Raw genomic sequence first — 20719 nt, 5'->3', positions numbered from 1 at the left:
CTCCCTCCCCCACCCTCGGTCACGTGTACATCAGGACCCGCCCAGGACCCGCCCCTGCTCCGGATCCCGCTCCCCCAACCTCTGTGGTTTCTGCAGACCCGCTGCGGAGACGACGGGAGACCCCGAGCTGTGGCGTCCGGTGAGTGCGTGGCTGACGGCGGCGGGGCCCGGGGCCGGGTGCTCGAGTTGCCAGGGCACGGGCCGGGTCGCTGGTGGGCGACCGACGTGGGGGCGCGGCAAGTGGTCCGAGGGTATGGGCGCGTCCCGCGGGGACCCCGCTCCCCACCCACCTCATCCCCACCCAGGTCCCCGCCATCCTCCGCCTTGCTGGGGCCGGCAGGCCACGGACCGGCAGACGGTGTGGGGTCCCTCGCCTTAGACCCCAGCGTCCGGGGCAAGCGGCTTCGGGGGTGGGGGGCCGCTTCTGTCCAGAGCAGCCCCACCGGGACTGGGGGTGGTTTGGGACGGGCTCTGCGCGCCAGGAGCACCAGGACCCTCGAGGATGCGCGCCGTGAATTACTGAGGGGAGCCTCTGACGTTCTTTCAGAACCACCTAGAATACCTAAGGCTTCTCTAAGGATGTAGACGCCACAGGTGGGGGTTGGGGTGATGCGCAGCTTCAGGATGGGAGTCCTCCCGCCACCACAGCGCCGCAGTCTGCCGTAGTGGGTGGAGCCTGCTATGCTGCGCACTTGGAAAACCTCAGGGCCTCCAGTCACCCCACCCACTCCTCGCCAGCTACGTCTGGGTATCTCCGTGGGCCTGCATTTCTCTGCACTGCTCCCCGTTAAATTTCTTAGCGGGGGGGAATAAAAAAAGGAAACAAATTTTCCTGGGAGGAGAAACCTTGAGTCTAATTAGTGATTAGTGTTTGAACTTCTCAGTGAGAAATTATTTTTTCTGGCCAGAGTCGATGGAGAAAGAGAAGGCACCTAGGGTCTGGGCAGGTGGGGTTCAGGGAGAGCAGTCGGTGGCGGGGGGCACTCCACCTTTGCTTGACGCCTTCTCTGCACAGGCTGTTGGCTTCCTGACTCAGATCAGCAGGGAGAGGGGAGATTTAACGCATCTAGCTCCACCCCGCTGGGTGAGAGGAGACCGATTGCGCATCTCCTGATGTTTCTGGACCTAACCCGCACTCTCACCCTGTTGCTGGGTTTTCTGAAGCCCAGGCCCTGACTGCTGGTCTGTGTAACCCCGCCCCCCCCACTCTTTCTAGACATGTCATCTACTATGAAGCCACCCAAGGGCTTTGCCCCGATGTCCTGCTGCTGGTCCACTGCGACCATGCAGAAGAGGCTGCCTTTCCTGGCCTGGCTGCCTGACTACACCTGGCACGCGCTGAAGATGGACTTCATCGCTGGGATCTCAGTCGGGCTCACAGTCATTCCCCAGGCGCTGGCCTATGCCGAGGTGGCTGGACTCCCTCCCCAGGTGAGATGTGTGTCCTTGCTGCCCACCACATTCCTTCCCCTTGGCCTGACCCCACTCCAGGCCTTAGTGCTCACCCAGGAGCAGAGTAGAAATGCACACATAGTATTCCCTCCAGACAAGGGGGCACCCTGGCCTCCAGTCCCATGGGGCCCAAGAAGCCTTAGTTTACAGCCTAGAGCATGTGACTGCCTTTGGGCAGACGCGTGCTCCTGTAACCCCGCTTGTCATGCTTGTCACGCACAGGCACCAAGCTAGTTCTGGATCGCCTGATGGGGCCAGTGGGATGACTCACTCTGGCTTTAAGAACGCTTTTTCAGAATCACAGGCTCAGACACAAGGACGCGAGGCCCCAGTTGGGTGTGGGTAGGAAAGAGGCCCAGTAGTCACTGTAGGTCCACAACCTTGGGTAACAGGGTGAGCAGTTCACCCTGCCTGTATGTGCTGCTGTGCCCAGAATACACAATGGACCACACAGATCCCTGTGCTTAACCAGCTACACCAGGGACCCTGTGCGGGTGCCATGTGCCTCCTGGATATTCATTGCTCTCTCTGCCCAACAGTACGGCCTCTACTCTGCCTTCATGGGGTGCTTCGTGTATTTTTTTCTGGGTACCTCCCGAGATGTGACTCTGGGCCCCACGGCCATCATGTCCCTCCTGGTCTCCTTCTACACCTTCCACGAGCCTGCCTATGCTGTGCTGCTGGCCTTTCTGTCGGGCTGCATCCAATTAGGCATGGGGTTCCTGCGCTTGGGTAAGACACTCAGACCTTCTTGTCATGGGGACGGGGGGTTGCAGTTCTGCTCTTCCTGGGGTACCGAGGCACCTCCTTCTGGGGATGCCCTGCCTTCAGCATTTCCTTCTTTGCATTCCAAGGGCTATCCGTGTGTGTGTGTGTGTGTGTGTGTGTGTGTGTGTGTGTGTGTGTGTGTCAAGAGGGGTGGCTCTCAGCTCTCCTCTATGGTGCTCAGAGGCCAGGACACTTGGAGAAGTGCCCAGGGCTTCAGTCCCTATAGTCTCTTTCCTGCTCTTCAAACCAGCCCAAACAGGGTATGCCGCTAGTCTTTAGACCCTGTCCCACCCATACCACCTCTCCCAGCCCACACTGACCCAGTGGGGCTGGTACCAGCTTGGTGTTCCCTCTTGGTTGTCCAGGGTTCCTGCTGGACTTCATCTCCTGTCCCGTCATTAAAGGTTTCACCTCAGCTGCCGCCATCATCATCGGCTTCGGGCAGATTAAGGTAGGCACCCTAGTTGGCCCTGGGACATCTGCTGGCTAGCAGGACCAAGGTCAGGTCCTGATATGTGTGGGTCAAACTCTTGCTGTTTGGGGGCTCAGAGCCTGTCATGCTGGCATGAGTCTCCATTAATAAAATCATTCTTTGTGGGAGATACTGAATGATGACCAAGTTCTACAACAGGTAATTTGGGGGACCAGTAATGACAGCCCCCACTCTTGCTGGAGTTTTCAAGCGTGAGTGCTTGGTTCACCTCACAGAGTCCTGCCCCTACTGCATATTGGACCATTGGGCCTTTACAAGTCATGAGTGTACTGCCAAAATTTCCACAAGCAAATTGCTCCCCAAGGTAATTTAGCTAGGTGATTTCACTTTTATGTCTTTCTTTTCCAATTTTTTGTTTAATGTTTTTCAAATATCGTTCATTTTTATGTTTCTGTTTAAACACATATGAGAAGTATTGGAATCAGTGATCATTGGTTATCTGAGGATATCATTTACTCTCCTTCCACTGGGTTCTGCGTACCTGGAAGGCAGACACACACACGCCTCTCCATGGTGCGCACACACACGCCTCTCCATGGTGTGGTTCCCACAGTCAGGCTCTGCTTCAGTCTGGCCCTTGACAGTCTTCGCAGATGGAGGCCGAATGAGAAAGTAAGAACATGAAGCCCAAGAGGGTATGTGTGAGAAAGAATAAAGTAGTTGACACGTCACTGGATGCTGGGTTAAACTCTTCCTATGTTTAGTTCTCAGAAGTCCTCTGGGAGGTAGGCTTATTATTATCTCCACTTACAGAGGAGGAAACGGTCTAGAACAATGTGGGTAAATTTGAACTATAGATTATGTACATACATATGTCAGGGTAAGCTTGGCAAGTGCTGTTTCGTGGGATGCTCTGTCCTTTACTCTGGAAACATTATCTTTCATTTTTAGTGTCAAGAATGTTCTTTTTTCATAACACAGTGAGAGGGTAGCTTCTTTATGCGTTCGTATTTGGCACCCCTAGGCCCCTGTCTTCAAAACCTTGACTAGGTCTTGATAGTCATCTGAGAACCTCTAGGCTGGGGTGGGGGTCCTCTTGACCTGCCTACGCAAGAGTCCCTGCCCAGGACAGAAGCCGCTGTCCGTGTCTGCCCTTCCCCTTCGGGGGCTGTGTACACAGTGTGTTTTGGGGTCCTTGGAGCCTGATTGCCTTGGGAGTCTGGGCCTCGACCTCCCCTTCTGATCCCAACCAGATAAAGAACTAAAGTACAGAGTGGCGCCCCTTCTCCCACCTGAGGACCCCCAACCTGGCGGGGTCCCCTCAGCGCTCCTCCCTGGAGGACCTCGGCGCCCCCTCGACTGCCGCCCGCGCAGGTCTCCCTGGACCAGGGGGCAGTTGAACCAGTCTCCTTGGTTTGAGGTCGCTCAGACTGATTTTCCTCAGATAGGAAAGTAATTCGCAAAGACATGCGACAACTGGAACATTGTGAAATACCGTCAGTGCCCCCACTTCCCCCCGAGAGGGATAACTTTGATCTCCTGCCCTTGGGGACTTTGGGAATGGACAGATAGGCCCGGGAGAGCCAGGAGATGTTTTCCCCCAGGAAGGGCCCTTGTGGGGTAGGGGGTTCCAGGTTTGGAACAGTATTGAGATGCTGCGAGGGATGGGTTTCGGGCCTTTATATCGCAGAAGGCTGTCTAATCAGAATCTCTTGTCTGACAGAACCTGCTGGGACTGCAGCACATCTCCAGGCAGTTTTTTCTGCAAGTGTATTACACTTTCCACAACATCGGAGAGACCAGGTACTGGCTGGCTGTGTTTCTCCCCACACCCCCATAAGTAAGCTCTTCCTCCTAGATCCCTCTCCCTGTTCCCTCCCCATTTCCACTCCCAGGTGGCATTTATTCCAATCCTCTGGGATCTTGCTGCTCAAACAGGGGTCCCGCAAGCAGCACCATCGGCATCACCCGGGAGCTGGTTAGAAGCACAGTCTGGCCGGCCCAGACCTGCTGAATCAGTCGGCTTAACAAGAGGCCCAGGTGGCACATTGAAGCTTGAGACGCTCTGCTCTGGTCAGTGCAGTGCGCCAGTCAGCGTGACCCCACGCAGGGCTTTCTCCTGTGGTCGAAGTGAGAAGAGACCATATGAAGGAAGGGCAGGTGGTCTCTCGTTCAAGGAGTTCATAGTTCAGTGAGCAAGATAACCACAGGGCAAGGGAAGGCAGAGGCCAACAGACATGCAGGCGCCGGGGACGGGTGGCAGGTGGAGAGAGTTCCTGCAGAAAGCACATCACTCAAATGGAGGGGCTTCTCTCAGGGAGCAAGCAGGTTAAAGGGACAAATAGGAGATGCAGCTCGATGAGCCCAGCTGGAGGCCAGAACACCTCTCTGGCTGGAGGGGCAAGAGGAAGAAGTGACCTGGGGGGAGCTGTAGGGGGAGCTGCCTGGAGGGAGTGGGGGAGACCCTGTGACCATCCTCTCCTCCCCTTCTGATCTGCTGCCGAGGTTTCCTGGCCCATGAGATGCACCTGGTGGGCGTCAGCCACATGGGAGGGCAGTGGAGATGGAGATGGACCGGTCAGAGAGCTTCATAGGCAGTCGGGAGTGAATCTCCCGGAACTGACGAGACACGTGTAGCCCAGGGAGCTATGTGACTAAAAACGTGAGCTGGTAGCGCGCCTACGGCTACCACTGTGATCTGGGCTTCAGCTCCCGGGGCCTGTGTGCCTACTAAGTTTCTAATAAAGTTTTGAAATGGAACAGGGACACAGGTTACTTAGGAAAAAACAAAAAGAGCATTCGAGAGAGAAAGTTTTCCGGCAGAAGCAGCACCCAAAGGCTAGAAGGCCTGTGCTGTCAGCAGGTTTGGGCGGTGACTGGTGTCTGTCTGCAGGGTGGGCGATGCGGTGCTGGGACTGGTCTGCATGCTGCTGCTGCTCGTGCTAAAGCTGATGCGGGACCACGTGCCTCCCGTCCACCCCGAGATGCCCACTGGCGTGCGGCTCAGCCATGGGTTGGTTTGGACTGCCACCACAGGTGAGGGGGCCTTCTGGCTGAGGGACCATTTCCAGATTTGTCCTGCACAACCTGGCCTCACATTGTAGTCACCCAGGAACCCGAATTCCACCCCTAGAGATCTTCACGTCACTCGCTAAGTGGTTCTGATACGCATCCAGGGCTGAGAACTCTGTTTAGCAGCAGAAGTTCTCAGCTAGGGATGATTTTGCTCCCCCCCCCCCGCCCCTGGGGGACACTTGGCAATGTTCAGAGACATTTTTGGTTAACAGTACTGGGCAAGACTGTTTCTGGCTTCTGATGGGAGGAGGCCAGGGATTTTACTAAACATCCTGCAGTGTACAGTCTCCCGTGGCAAAAAAGATGATCTGGCCCAAGGTGTCAGCAGTGCTAAGGTTGAGAAACTCTGGCAGGTCTCTGGGGGAGAAAACAAGTTCCACTGAGACAAACTGGTCCTGTTCTAATTGTGCAGCTGCAGAGGGTAACCATTTTGCTTCAGGCCTGGAATCAGCAGGTTGAATCGCAGTTAACCAGAGGATCTGTAAAGAAAGGCTGAAGTAAAAGGCGGCGAGATGAGGAGAGTTAGTGGAACCATTGGCTGGTTGAAAGGCCATCTCGGGGGTGGGGGTGGGGATGGACATCTCGCCACTGAGCTGCCAGTAGGTGACACAGAGAGAGAATGGCAGGTACAGCAAAGCAAGGAAGCATTGATATCTACTGGTCCTTTCCAGAGCTGAGGGGAATGGAAATCATCCTGCTTGGCCCTACTCCTCCATGGCCATGAAATCCAGCCAGTTGTGGGAGGGAGGGGGTGGCTAGATTTCAGCCCTTGAGTCACTTCCAGCTTCTCCGGCTGGTCCCCAGTCCCCAGAGTTGCTCACCAGACCCCATTCTGCAGCCCGGAGGCCATGGGTAAACGCTGAGCGCTTGGGAGGGTGGAAGAGCACTGGGTTTGTGGGGAAACTACTGGTTTCAAGACCTAGTTTAGCCACTTACCTGGCACTCGCATGAGTCACTTGTCAAAATTTTATGAGCTGTAGTACAGTCATCTGTAAAATAGTGAAAACAGGCTCTGTTCCCTAAAACTTAACACTCAGTGTGGCCTCTGACCAGCAGCCCAGGCATCCCCTGGGAGCTTGTTGGAAATGCAGGTTCTCAGGCCCACCCAGACCTCTGACGCAGAGTCTGCACGTTAACATGCTTGTCAGGTGACTTGTAGGCACACTGAGGTCTGAGAAATGCTGCCCCAAAACCCTGTAGGCTTCTCAGGGACTACTGTCTTCTTTCCAGAATATGTGGTGTGTCCTTAGGAAACTAGTTACTGAGCTCCCAACTATGTTTGTTAAAAAGTCATCGTTTTTGCTTGTATTTTAGCTGAGTGAGGACAGGTTAACCTATAGTAGTACTTTGTGTTTGTTTAGCAATTTGTAGAGAATTTCTTTAGCCCCAGAACACCCTTGTGGGGTAGGTGGAACAGTTGTCATTTCTCCCCTTTTGCAGATGAAAAAGTAGAGACTTGCAGAAATGGAAGGAGCTGTAATCTGACATACAGTGATGGATGGCTTATAAAGCATTTTACAAACATCACTTCTTTTGATTCTCATAGCAGCCTTGAGGATGGGATATTATTTTCCCTGTTGTTGCCAGTGAGGAAAATGAGGCTCTGAAAGGTAAAACAGACAAACCAAATAAGACTTCTCCAGGTCACATAGCTAGGAGCAGGCAGAGTGAGAACTTGCTCCCAGGTCACTTGCCCTTTTTCCTGATCAATTGATGTAGAAGTGTATCGATTTTATTTATCTCACAGAACAACCTTTTCATTGCATTGATCTTTCTATTGCTTTTGTTTTCTCGTTAGTAGATTTTGAACTGATCTTTATTATTTCCTTGCATTGGCTGATTTTGAATTTACGTTTCTTTTTCAGATTCTTAAGGCGGAAGCTGAGGTCTTTGAGACCTTCCTTCTTTTCCAGTATAGTGATTAGGGTCATAAATTTCCCACTCAGCACTGCTTTAGCTGCATCCCACGATTTTGATAGGTTGTGTTTTCATTTTCACTTAGTTCTAAATACTTTCTAATTTCCATTTTGATGTCTCTTTTGAATTGTGGATTATTTACCCTTTGAACCAGGAGCCTTTTAGGAATTAGTTTCTAAATATTTGGGGATTTTTTAATTAGTATTTTGCTACTGATTTCTAACGTAATTCCGTTACGGTCAGAGAACAAACGTCGTACGTACATACATACGTAGGATTATAATTTTCTCTGGAAATGACCCCCTTTATCCTGGTAACATTCTTTGCTCTGAACTCTACTTTCATGTAGAGTTGCTCCAGCTTTCTTTTGGTTAGTATTAGCATATGTTTTCCCATCCTTTTACTTTGAACCTATTTAACTTATTTGTGTCTTTATGTTTAAAGTGTGTTTTTTGTAGGAAGCATATAGACGGGTTTTGTTTTTTAATACAGTCTGATCTCTGCCTTTTCATTGGGGGGTGGGGTAATGTTTACATTCCATGTGATGATTGATGTATCTAGCTTTAGATCTACTATATTGCTCTTTGTTTCCTATTGTCTCATTTCTTCTTTGTTCCCTTTTCCCTCTCTTTCTACCGTCTTTTGGATTGAGTATTTTTCTATGATTCTTTTTTTATTCCCTTTATTGGCTTATTGGCTATAACTGCTGTGTGTGTGTTTTTGTTTTTGCTTGTTTGTTTTTGCTGGTTACTTTAGGGTTTATCGTATACATCTGTATCTTAATACAGTATACATTCCAACTTTACATTGATATAAGAACTTATGACCAGATACATCCATTTCTCCTCTTCTAACCTTTGTGCTATGGTTACTGGTAACATTCTTTGCTCTGAACTCTACTTTCATGTAGAGTTGCTCCAGCTTTCTTTTGGTTAGTATTAGCATATGTTTTCCCATCCTTTTACTTTGAACCTATTTAACTTATTTGTGTCTTTATGTTTAAAGTGTGTTTTTTGTAGGAAGCATATAGACGGGTTTTGTTTTTTAATACAATCTGATCTCTGCCTTTTCATTGGGGGGTGGGGTAATGTTTACATTCCATGTGATGATTGATGTATCTAGCTTTAGATCTACTATATTGCTCTTTGTTTCCTATTGTCTCATTTCTTCTTTGTTCCCTTTTCCCTCTCTTTCTACCGTCTTTTGGATTGAGTATTTTTCTATGATTCTTTTTTTATTCCCTTTATTGGCTTATTGGCTATAACTGCTGTGTGTGTGTTTTTGTTTTTGCTTGTTTGTTTTTGCTGGTTACTTTAGGGTTTATCGTATACATCTGTATCTTAATACAGTATACATTCCAACTTTACATTGATATAAGAACTTATGACCAGATACATCCATTTCTCCTCTTCTAACCTTTGTGCTATTGTGGTAATATATTTTTTTCAACATGTGTTTTAAATCCCTCAGTCGTTATTATTGTTTCTACTTTAAATATGTAGTTACTTCTAAAGATGTGTAAGTAATGAGAGCAAAGTCTGTTCTATCTTCCCACATTATACATCTTTCTGGTGCTTTTCATTCCTTTGTGTAGATCCAGATTTCCATCTGTATCATTTTCCTTCTGCCTGGAGAACCTTCTATATTGTTTCCTGTAGTGCAGGCCTGTTGGTGATGAATTCTTTCAGCTTTTGTATGTCCAAAATAGTCACTGTTTTACTTTCATTTTGGAGGGTAGCTTTGCTGGATATAGAATTCTAGACAGTTTTTTTCCTCCTCCACACTTTAAAAATGCTGTTCTCCTGTCTTCTGGCGTGCTTTTCCTACGAGAAGTCTGCTGTCATTCTTACTTTCATTCCTCTAGATATGACTTTTTTCTTTGGCTGCTTTTAAGATACTCCCTTTATCATTGGCTTTAGGCAATTTGATTATGATGTGCCTTGTTGTAGTTTCTTTTTTTTTTTTTCCATGTGTCTTGTCCTTGGAATTCACTGAGCTTCTTGGTTATGCAGGTTTGCAGTTTTTATCAAATTTGGAAAAGTACTCAGCCATTATTTCTTAAAATCCTTGTGCTGTCTCCCCATGCCACTCCACGGTCTTTCTTTGTGGACTCTGACATGTATTAGGTTAATTGAAATTGTTCCACAGCTACTGATGCTTTGTACAATGTTTCAATCTTTCTTTTCTTCTGTGTGTTTCATTTTGAGGAGATTCTTTTGCTACATCTTCAGTTTCACTAGTCTTTTCCCTGTAATATCTAATCTGTCTTGAATCCATTCAGTGTACTTTTTGCCTCAGACGTTATGGTTTTCATTTCTAGAAGGTCAATTTGGGAGATATTTGGGTATATATACACAGACGCTGTTGTTCCATGTATTTTGTGCAGTTTTTAGTTGTTTTAGGCAGCAGAGTAAACCTGCTCTGTTTCTCCATCTTCAAAGTGGCATCACCTTGGGAGATCTGATCTCAAAGTCTTTCCAGCTCTGCCTTTGACCGTGCAGTTACTGGTGACCAGTAGATGATATGCGTGCTGGCCCTGTGTGTCACCACTCCTCTGTCTCCCCATTGTGCGTTTTTCATGGTGTCATGTGTTCATGCCTGCCATATGGTTGCTTGTATCCATGCTGTTTCCCAGGCTGGGGTGAGGTCTTCCACCTCCTGAGGTGTATTTGCCCCAGTTACTCAGACGATCCAGGTTTCACTGACAGTCTCTCCCTCCGTCCTAGCTCGCAACGCCCTGGTGGTCTCCTTTGCTGCCCTGGTCGCATACTCCTTCCAGGTGACTGGATACCAGCCTTTTGTTCTAACTGGGAAGACACCCGAGGGGCTCCCTGATGCCCACATCCCTCCCTTCTCAGTGACCACTGCCAACGGGACGATCTCCTTCACCGAGATGGTACAGGTGGGTAGAGACAGGGAGCCAGGCCAGCTTGGCTGAGGCCGCAGCGGCCCCTGGGCCTGGTTCTATCTCCTAATGCATCCGCTTAGTGTCAGGCAGCTCTGAACTCAGCTAGGACTGCTGTCCTCAGGAAGGGGCGTCTCTGGTGCAGGGACAGGTAGGAATGAGTTCCAGATTAGACACAACCTCAAAGGGCACCACATTTATTTTTCTGCTTTGAGCCCAGGGGTGTTCCTGCCATCGTGGACGCTGGCAGAGCAGGAATTTGTTGTGTTCTGCTGTGTGTCATGTTCCTTGCAGTGTGAGCTCACAGCCCTGCAGCTGAAGTATGTTTGCTTCTGTCAGACATGGACGAGCCAGTGCCTGCCTTATCAGGTCACTGACTGGTCAGACCTCTTCTGTCCTTCCCCAGAGGGTCACTCACCATCCCTCTCTCCTCTCTCAGGGCATGGGGGCCGGGCTGGCCGTGGTGCCCCTGATGGGTCTCCTGGAGAGCATCGCAGTGGCCAAATCCTTTGGTAAGATGCTCACCACCCACGCCCTCCCTGGCACCTCAACCCGGAGCCCAGCCTGCCTTGCTTGCCTGCTCTCCTGCTTGCTTTTTATCTGCTTTGATTTTTAAAATTTTGAAATTTTATCCAAGTACTACGTGCTTTTTTAAAAGTATTATTTTTTAAGTATTATCTTTGTTTTTAATATAATTTATTTAATTGACAGTTTTCATTTAATTGGTAATAATAGCTGTATTTGATAACCCTGTTAGCAAAATTCCTAAAAATTTGACAAGGTGCCCTTTCCGAGTGTCTGAGCACACCTGGCCTGTCCCCTACCAACCCCTGGAGAGGCTGGGAAGAATTAATCTACTTATATGTTTGCTGCTCAATACTGATTCCCTCCGCCTGAGCTGAGGCTGCCAAACCTTTCATGTGTCCCTGCTTCTGTCATAGGTCCTTGGACTTTTGTTCTGTGTTGTCCATGAGGATGATGTGTTTCTTCTGTTCTATAAGAGGGTTGAGTCCTTTGTTTGGATCTAATTTGACTCTAAAGGTTAAAATTCAGATATATGACATGTATGTTACTATGATTACCTAAATTGTGTTCACTGCCCAGCCCAGGTTGTGCCAGGATTATGTTTCCTTCTCTGAAGTTCCAGCATCTGGATCCTTAGACCATTCCAAGGAGACTATAAACCAGTGTTCATTCTAAAGGGTTTTCCTTTCCAAACGCTAGCAGTTGCTCAAGACCACGCTATATTTCAGCTTGCGACCTGTTCAGCTCACATTTTTCTTGTTCAGTTTTTATTTTTCTGATCCTTTTTTTTTTTTTTTTAATTTGGAAGGGCATATCTCGGAATCGGCATGTGACAGATTTTATTCATCTTGTCTATTACTTAGAAAACTCTCCATTTTCTTTTGGAGTCAGCTGACTTCTGTGCTCATTTGTAAAGCTTGTCATGCTTTTAAATTAAGGCTTAGTAAACCACAGCCTGCTGCCCATCACCTGCGAATGGCTTTTGCATTTTTAAATGTTTGAAAAAAAATCTAAAGAAGATTCGGATTTGATGACACATGAAAAGTATATGAAATTTGTATTTCAGTTCACAAGTAAGGTTTTATTGGAAGATGGTCTCTTGTTCACTTGTTTCGTGTTGTATGGCTGCTTTGTGCTGTAATGGGGAGCTGAGCAGTTGTGACAGAGGGTGTGACCCTCAAAACCTAAAATATTGACAGTCTGGCCCTTTACAGAAAGTTTACCAACCACTGTCTTAAGATTCATGCCGCTCCGTAGTTTCTCCCTAAATCTTCCCACTCGTGTCTCTGGGCCTCATCTGAGACTTTCTAGTAATCTTGACTTGCAACCAGAGAGCTTTTTAGTTTAAAACATCTTTCCCTTATTATAAAAGCAATACATGTTTGTTGCACAAGATATTGAAAGTTCAGAAATGGATAAAAAAAAAGAATCACTTGTAATGTCCTTCACTGCCCCAATTAACTGCTAACATTTCGCTCTACGTCTACTTTTTTTTTTTTTTTGTAAACACACAATGACGTGTATACATTTGCATATATGTATATATTTTATCTATGTTTATACTTTCTATTTACAAACATAGACAATGCTGTAGGGAGAAATTGGTAGCCTGTTTTATCATCTCATAGTTTCCTGATATGTATCTAGTGACAGTGTTTTTATTGTCTGTTCTCTTCAGCTTCTCAAAATAATTACCGTATTGACGCCAACCAGGAGCTGCTGGCCATCGGTAAGACTCCAGTGGCAGGTGGCTCTCGGGGTCTGGGTGGTGGAGGTGCTGACACGCAGGGTGCAGAGCTGGCCCGAGTGGGGCCCATTCTCCCATCTCAGGTGGTTCAGTTTAATCCCTAGGAGTAGGGTGCCGACATCTAGTGTCTGACTGAGGCTCGCTGAGCACCAGACCCTGAGGGCTGTGTCCTGTTCTGTGCCTGGGAACGCCTGGAATGTTCCACCTGGGCTGGGGGTGGGGGCTTCCAGGGCGAGGGTCAGGTTGCTGAGGAATGTGGCCAGGTAGGATCTCAGGTGAGCCTGCTGATTGTGTGGGGTCTTGGCTGCCTGTGCCTCGCCCTGTGCCTCCCTCCAGGAGGGGCAGGCGGATGAGTGAGGACTCAGGTGGGCCCCAGGCTTCCTGACTGTGGAGCGGTGCGTCCCAGGTGACACCTGAGCTGTCTCGAGAGCAGGCCTTGAACCTGTGACCAGTTGTGGGTTTTGCGGAGCCAAGGGGACCATGATGGTCTTTGTGAAGGCCCCTGGGTGAGGTGGGTGCTGACGAGCTGATGGTGATGAACTTGGGCTAGTTACCTCCGTTCTGAGGTCCCAGCCAGGTTCCGGGCATGGCTGTGTCCAGTACAGGTTAATCAGAGGCACACAGGGAAGGCAGCTTACTGGCCATGACCTTCTGCCATTCACCTTGGCTGGTCATCTCGTGAAAGTGTGGGTTTGAAGGAACTCAGGGTAGCAGGGATGCCCGCAGCCGTCCCCCTTTCTGGGCAGGAGGGATTCCTCCTTCTGTTATACATGGGAAAAGGCATGTTCACTCACACAGGCAAGGCTGGGGTCAGAACTGCTTTATAGCTAGAATCAATCTCAGCGCACTTGGCAAAGATCATGGTTTGACCTTCCTAGAGGGAGAGAGAACCAGATATAGGATGCCCCACTGGGTAGTTCCTCTCACCTTCTGTCTTCCTGTTTCCTTTCTGGTTTTTATCTCCTTCCTCCCCCTCTCCTTTTTCTATTTTATGCTTCCTCTCGTCCTGGATGAGCTTTTTCCTTCCGTTTCTCCACAGGCCTGACGAACATCCTGGGCTCCCTCTTCTCCTCCTACCCGGTCACAGGCAGCTTTGGCCGGTGAGTGACCACGTTCCCCCTTCTCTGCGTCTCCAGGGAGGTCCCCTCCCAGGACAGGGGGTCCTTGTCCAGCTTGAAGAACCAGGTTCCCCCTGCTGGGCCCTTGCCCACGTCCTGAGGCCGTTTTCACTTTTCTCCACATTGGTCCTTTCCCCCTTGGTCCGCTGTGACGGTGTCTGTGGGGAGACAGGAGGGGGCTCTCTCTGCTTCCCTCACCCTCCTGGCTGGTTTTCTTTACCCCGATACACGGTGCTGCAGTTTAACATTAAAAAGATCCCCGTGCATGGAAATGCTCCCAGCATCTTGGTGCTGGAGTTAATTCCTGAAAGATAGTGGAGGTGGGAGGGACTGTGGCTCTGCCTGAGGAAGGGGCAGACTCTCGAGTGGGGTTGCCATATGGCACCCCCGAAGGGCAGGGCGGGAGGGTGGCCTGTGGCTTGAAGGAGAAGAGGAGGTGTCAGTGCCTGGGCCTCAGGCCAAGTCCTGGAACCTGACCCAATCCTGAGCACTAAACCTTCCCGACCCCCCAAACCACCATGTCGAGGGGGCACAGGGCACACTGTTCAACCTCCCGCACCTCAGCATCCTCGTCTGTAAAGCGGAATCAAGACGGGGCCTGTCTTGGAAAGTTATTTAGAGGATTTAAAGGAAGTCACGAAAAAAATAAAAAACAAAGGAAATCACGTAGAATGATGCTAGTGACTTGGTAGGTGCTATAATAGCGTTTATTCAGTAAAACCTGTAACCGTTTTTCAGTGTGACTTTTTATATGCTCTTGTTGGCATAGCTAGGTTGTGAGCCTGTTCAGTCAAGGTCATATTTTGTGTCCCCTGGTATCTAGCACAATTCCTTGTATATAGTGGGTACAGGAAAAAATTCTGTGAGTATTTAACCAATTAATGAAATTTCTGCATGACTCCATAGAGGTTAAAGGTGACTTTTTAGAAGGCTTTCGTGGAAATGTACAGACAACATTTATTTCTGGAGGAATATGGGTGGGCACAGGTCACGGTTGGGGGTATGGGACGCGTGGGGGAGGCAGAGTCCTGTACTGTTGTGGGAATCAAGTCGTGGTTCTCTTGTCATCTTGGTGGCGGCAAAGGGAAATGTGGTCTGAGGACCAGTTCTTCGGCAGAGAAAGCTCGTGGCATTTGGGTCTGAATATAGTTTTTCAAATAGGCAACATGAAAAAGAAGCAAAATTAACCTCTAATTCCACTGTTAGAATTATGGTGTTTCTCCTTTTATGTTTTTTTTTGTTGATACGTACATACATCTACACGTATGTGTACGTGTATCTACGTATGACTTATACATGTATGTATATTCCCCCTGACTGGACAGATTATTGTCAGCATTTTTCCATATCAGTAAAAATAAGCGTCTGCATCCTCGATTCTCGTGGTAGCGGGGGATTCCATTGTAGGGGGGTGTATTATTTTGCTAGAGCTGTCTTAAAATACCACAGGCTGGGCGGCTTAAACAAACATTTACTTTTCACAGTTTTGGGGGTTGGACATTCAAGATCAAGGTGCCGGCAGGGTTGGTTCTCCTGCGACCTCTCTCCTGGGCTTGCAGAGGGCCGCCTTCTCTGTGTCCTCAAGTGGCCTTTCCTCTGTGTCTGTGCATCCTGGCTTCTGTGTGTCCCATTTGCCTCTTCGAATAAGGACACTGGAGTAGGACCCAACCTAAACGCCTCATGTTAACCTAGTCACCACTTTGAAGGTTCTTTCTCCAAATACAGTCACTTCCTGAGGTGCTCGGGGTTAGGGCTTCAACATTTGAATTGTGGGGGAGGGTGGGATGCAATTCAGCCCGTAACAGAGAGTTTTAATTTATGGCTCCCCTGTTGGACATTTGGATTTACAACCAGGCCTCTCTCAGACGTACCGATCCATTATTTTGCGTTAATTGAGAAAGCCCAAGAGTCCCCCTGGAGAGAGGACCCAGCGCGCCAGTGTCTAAGCCTCTCCACTAGGTGGCGACGTTGGTGGGTCCTCCTGTTCCCTCTGGATCCCCCATCCCAGGAGATCAGCCACAGCATGTGGGCCCTCGCCTCCCGTGCTCTCCCGGCTCGACAGCCACTAATGGGTCTCTGTTGCCTTCCAGGACGGCTGTGAATGCCCAGTCAGGGGTGTGCACCCCAGCAGGGGGCCTGATGACGGGTGAGCACCCCTTGCACAGACACTGTGTTCCCCCTGTGTCCGCCGCAGTGAGATAGGAGGAAAGGAGTGGAGGGAGCCCAGGGTGCGGGTGCTGTCGGCTCTGGCGCCTGGCTGTGTGCCCCAGAGCAGGGACTCCTTGCTGGGTGGGAGTCGGGGCGGTAGGGCCATGAGGTCACAGCACCCCACGCCCCTGCAGGAGCCCTGGTGCTGCTGTCACTCGACTACCTGACCTCACTCTTCTACTACATCCCCAAGTCTGCCCTGGCTGCTGTCATTATCATGGCCGTGGTCCCCCTGTTCGACACCAAGATCGTGGGGACGCTCTGGAGAGTGAAGAGTATGTATCTCCTGTCCGTCGGCACCAAGGTTATCGATGATCCTCCCTCTGTCATTGGCCGCTGCCCAGGCTGGCCCAGCTGGGGGAGAGACAGGGGCTTTGGGGTGACCAGCAGGGCCCGTGTCATAGCCTCCCTTTCTCCACTGGTCATAGCGGCTCAAGGTTCCCCGAAACCTGCAATTCCTTTACCATAACAAGTTTTTGTTCTCTTTTGTTTTTCAAAGCAGTTAAGGGATTTATGTGGCTTCTACATCTAAGAGAAGTCTCGGTGCCTCCCTGGTCCTCATATCCCTTTGTCCTTGGTCCCCTGAGAAGTGCCCACTGGGACCTCTTCCCAGGGGCAGGAGACCAGGCTGACCAGGCAGGTCTTAAGGGCCCCTCGCCCAGGTAGGGAGGGATTTCTTGCCTCTGACACATCCTTGTGCTGACATGGCCTGTCAGAAGCATCAGTCCCCAGGTCTCTGGATGGGGGTCCCTCGGGAGCTGTTTCGGGTCCATGACACCTTCACTCATTATGAGGAAAGCCACGCACGAGGTGTCTCATGTCAGGCGGCTTGGGTAGCTGGGAGCCGAGCTCGCTGAGGAGGGGCCATTCCTCAGCTGGACCCCCTCTCCCAGGGCTGGACTTGCTGCCTCTCTGCGTGACGTTCCTGCTCTGCTTCTGGGAGGTCCAGTACGGCATCCTGGCAGGGACCCTGGTGTCCATGCTGATTCTCCTGCACTCCGTGGCCAGACCCAAGATACAGGTAGCCCATCTGGTCTCCCTGAGGGGGACCTGCTGGCCTCAGGGGGCCCGGTGGGGTGAAGCATGCCATGGGCAGACCCTTTGACCCCACTGTCTTGCGTTTTGAGCTCTTGGTGTGATTGTGGCTCGAGGCACTGCCAAGTGACCATTCACCTAGCGGATGGTTTGACCTTCCGGTCATAACCCCACAGTGCTGTCCTGCTGCGCATGGGGCTGTGGCGCAGGTGGGGGTCCCGCCAGCTCTGCCCCCTCCTGTCCACCCTAGGCCTGGAAGAGCTGCCCTGTTGAACTTGCCTCCAGGGCTCACTGGCTTCCCCCCACTGTCCCCAGGTGTCAGAGGGCCCGATGCTGGTCCTGCAGCCGGCGAGCGGCCTGCACTTCCCTGCGATCGAAACCCTCCGGGAGGCATTACTGAGCCGGGCTCTGGAAAGTACGTGGTCAGATGGGCTGCGATCACCCCCAGCTCCCCGCCACCCTCTCAGCAGGGAGGGGTTCCTGTTGGACCCGAAGACCCTGCTCTCAGCTGTCAGGAAGGAGCTCTCCCGTCCTTGGGTCCTGGGGGTCTCAGGCATCTCAGAGTGGCGTCCATTGGACACCCCCCCACTGCGTGTGCATGCAGCAAGGGTAGCAGTTCCCCAGCATGTGTCCCTGAGGGCCCACTCCTTCCAGGAGTTGGTATTTAGGGGAGAAAGGGGTCTGTTTGCCTGCCCTACGAAGGAAATGGTTGTTGCTCTCTCCAAACGGCTAATGTTTTGGGTCCTTGTTTCCCCTTCCCGTCCCCACTGGGGAGGAGCTCTTTATGGCCTTGTTCGGCCCCATGCCCCTGGCCAGAGCCTTTTCTGGCAGCCTCTGCCTTGTGTGACCACTCCCCTGCCCCCCCAGCCTCCCCGCCACGCTCTGCAGCCCTGGACTGCACCCACATCTGCAACATTGACTACACGGTGGTGCTGGGGCTCGGGGAGCTCCTGGAGGACTTCCACAAGCGGGGCGCCACCCTCGCCCTCATTGGCCTACAGGTGGGTGTCAGCATCTGCTCTTGAAGTAGCCTGTGAGGTCTGTGTTGTCACCGTCCCCATGTCGAGGTGAGGATGCCAAGGCCCAGAGAAGCTGAGTGACTTGCCCAGTGTCACACAGCGAGGAAGGCGGCTGGGCTCCATTCCTGCGGCATCTGGCTGCAGAGGTCTGCTTGTGTCCGTTACATCATGTGTTGTGTTTGCAGAGCACTCATCTCCGTGTCCTTCAGAAGGTATTCACTTAAGAAGTGTTCCTCTTACAGAGATGTGTTAGCCTGTGACGTGGCTTGCTAGGGCAGGAGCATTCCCACCTGGAATCACCGTTTGTCCCACAGGTCCCCGTTCTCCGTGTCCTGCTGTCAGCTGACCTGAAGGGCGTCCTGTACTTCTGCACCCTGGAAGAAGCAGGTGGGCGGGGCCAGTCATCAGAGTGAGAGCCACGGCAGCCTGGCTACCTACACCCCACAGCGTCAGGACGGCAGGACAGAAATCCTGGGAGATGGGAGGGTCGGTGCTTGAGTCCAAGAGTGGGGAGCACTGGGACGAGGGTGAGGCAGTGGACAGGTTGTCAGGGGGACTAACTGCTCTGGGGTTTTACGTTTTGGGACTGTGTGTGTGTTTTTAATTGAGGCACAGTTTACATACAGTGAAACGCACAGATCCTAAATGTGAGTTTGAGTCCTGACACATGGATGCAGTGGGCGTCCAGTCAGGATGTAGCTTGTCTCCATCGTTCCAGAAAGTTCCCTCTTTCTCCCTTCCAGTGACCCTCACTAGGGGTAAGCACTGCTCTGATTTCTTCCACCATCGGTCAGTGTAGCCTGTTCCGGAACTTCATGTAGTGGGATCAAGAGGATTCTTTTTGTGTTTGGCTTCTTTGGCTCAACTTGGTGTCTGTGCTATTCATCCATGTTGCTGCTAAAGCAGCCAGATGCTGATCCACAGGAACTGGATAAGCAGATTGGGCCCAGCCGCACCATGGAGCCCGCCCAGCAGTGAGGAGGGTTATCGTGGCATGGAGAGTGGTGAGGTGCTGGTGGAGACTTAGGTGAAACTGGCCCAGGGCTGGAGACGTTGGCCCAGGGACCTTAACTCCCCAGCCTTGAGGCCCCCAAAAGGCCAGCCTTTAATCCCATTCTGTGAACTGACCTATCCTCACTTGGCTTTTTTAGTGTTTGGAAACCTTGTGTTTTCTGCAGAGAAATACCTGAGGCAAGAACCAGGGACCCAGCCCTACAATGGCAGCGAAGACTCTGTTCCGGAACACAAGATCGCCCTGCTGAAGGCCTGATTGGGCTGCCGGTGGGTGCCCGACGTCAGAGGGTCTCACGGAAGGTTCTGGTCCCTGTGATGCCAGATGCCGCCTTGCAGATGGATCTGAGAAGCCTGAGTGGGTGTCCCAGAGGAGGGGGAGGGCAACTGCGTGGGGGTCCACAGGTGGGACTCATCCCTTCCTCTGAGATGATTGAAAAAGTACCTCCCTGCTCTTCCTGGTATGCGAACTCTTTTTTTAAAGAGTGATTTGGAGAACATTGAGAAAGGAAAGGGCAGGGATTTCAACCTGGTCTAGGACAGCAGACCTCTCGCCCCAGCTCCTTCCTGGATTTCAGGGGACATGGGGAGGGCGGGCATTTCTCAGGTGGGTTCCCTTCTTGATGGCGGCGGCTGAGCTGTTGTTGGGAGGAAAACCAAGGTTTGCCAAACGACTTAAAGTGTCTATTAAAAATAACTTCGTTGTGTTTTCTAAATTAAAATAAGTAATAGCTTTGGTGTTTTTGTAAAAACCATAAATGCTTATTGTAAAAACTACAGGTAACCATCCCCCCCCCATCCACTTTGGTGATAGCTCCACACCTCCTCCCTCCAGTACACGTACATGTGTGTACGTTAGCATGTGGGTGTGTGTTTACAGTCATGTAAATGGGATCATTTCATCCATGGTGCTCTGTGACCCACATTTTCATGAGGTCATTGCTGTGAATTATTTGTTGTGATAATAAACAGAATACATGGTTATCAATGGCTATGTGGTATTTTATTCTATATGCATCATATTTACTTAGCAAGCTCTCCATACCCGGACTTGCCTGTTTTAAATTGCACTTCCATCAATTTTTAGAGGTAAATCCTAGCTGAGGAAGGTTGTGCTCCTGGACTCTCTTTGAGAAAGTACTCACTGTGCAGATGGCCCTGGATGCGGTGCCATAGAGCCACCAGTGTTCTGCCCAGGCCACCCTGGCCATTATCTGAGCAGAGCAAGGGTCCAGGCCTGCCCATAATACACAAGTCTTTTCAGATTCCTTGTTCTCCATCTTCTGGTGTTTCTCCTTCCAGGACCCTGACCAGCCAGCTAAACGGTTCACCGCCAGCCCCAAGGCAGCCTTTCCTTACCTCAGGCAGTTTCTCTTTTTCCACAAGGCGAGTGTGTCCTGAAGCTCTGCCTGCTGGGCCACACCTGGCCAGAGCTGTGATGGAAGTTGTGGTCCCTTTTTGGCCTGTGCCCACATTCTGAGCCCGCCCATTCTGGAACCCAGAGAT

The 20719-nt window shown here is 50.7% G+C and overlaps 1 protein-coding gene across 2 annotated transcripts; it reads left to right on the top strand.

Annotated features, from left to right (window-relative positions):
• Positions 1-58: 58 nt before the first annotated feature.
• SLC26A11 (solute carrier family 26 member 11) lies at positions 59-20197 on the top strand. Of its 2 annotated transcripts, XM_007125276.3 has the most exons (17): positions 59-139; positions 1217-1431; positions 1992-2184; positions 2586-2671; positions 4377-4456; positions 5547-5689; positions 10372-10547; positions 10990-11062; positions 12754-12804; positions 13862-13922; positions 16031-16086; positions 16283-16423; positions 17042-17169; positions 17499-17598; positions 18051-18184; positions 18517-18589; positions 19381-20197. In XM_007125276.3, exons 2-17 carry the CDS (start codon positions 1219-1221, stop codon positions 19470-19472), a joined length of 1800 nt encoding a protein of 599 aa, XP_007125338.1. In that variant the 5' UTR covers positions 59-139; positions 1217-1218; the 3' UTR covers positions 19473-20197. The 2 variants fall into 2 exon arrangements, with proteins under 2 accessions (XP_007125338.1, XP_054938786.1); XM_055082811.1 differs by lacking the exons at positions 59-139; positions 1217-1431; positions 1992-2184; positions 2586-2671 and having other exon boundaries at positions 3719-4493; positions 19354-20197.
• Positions 20198-20719: the final 522 nt, after the last annotated feature.

This window comes from Physeter macrocephalus, unplaced genomic scaffold (assembly GCF_002837175.3).
Source record: "Physeter macrocephalus isolate SW-GA unplaced genomic scaffold, ASM283717v5 random_302, whole genome shotgun sequence".
In the NCBI taxonomy this organism is placed as follows: Eukaryota; Metazoa; Chordata; class Mammalia; order Artiodactyla; family Physeteridae; genus Physeter; species Physeter macrocephalus.
Note: the sequence above shows the minus strand (reverse complement) of the source record. Positions and strands in the feature narration are given on the sequence as shown.

Coding starts and splice junctions, on each gene's coding strand:
- SLC26A11 (XM_007125276.3), top strand. CDS start 1,219: ATGTCATCTACTATGAAGCCACCCAAGGGCTTTGCCCCGATGTCCTGC. Junction 11,063..12,753: donor CGCAGTGGCCAAATCCTTTG/GTAAGATGCTCA, acceptor TGTTCTCTTCAG/CTTCTCAAAATAATTACCGT. Junction 17,170..17,498: donor TGGCCAGACCCAAGATACAG/GTAGCCCATCTG, acceptor CACTGTCCCCAG/GTGTCAGAGGGCCCGATGCT.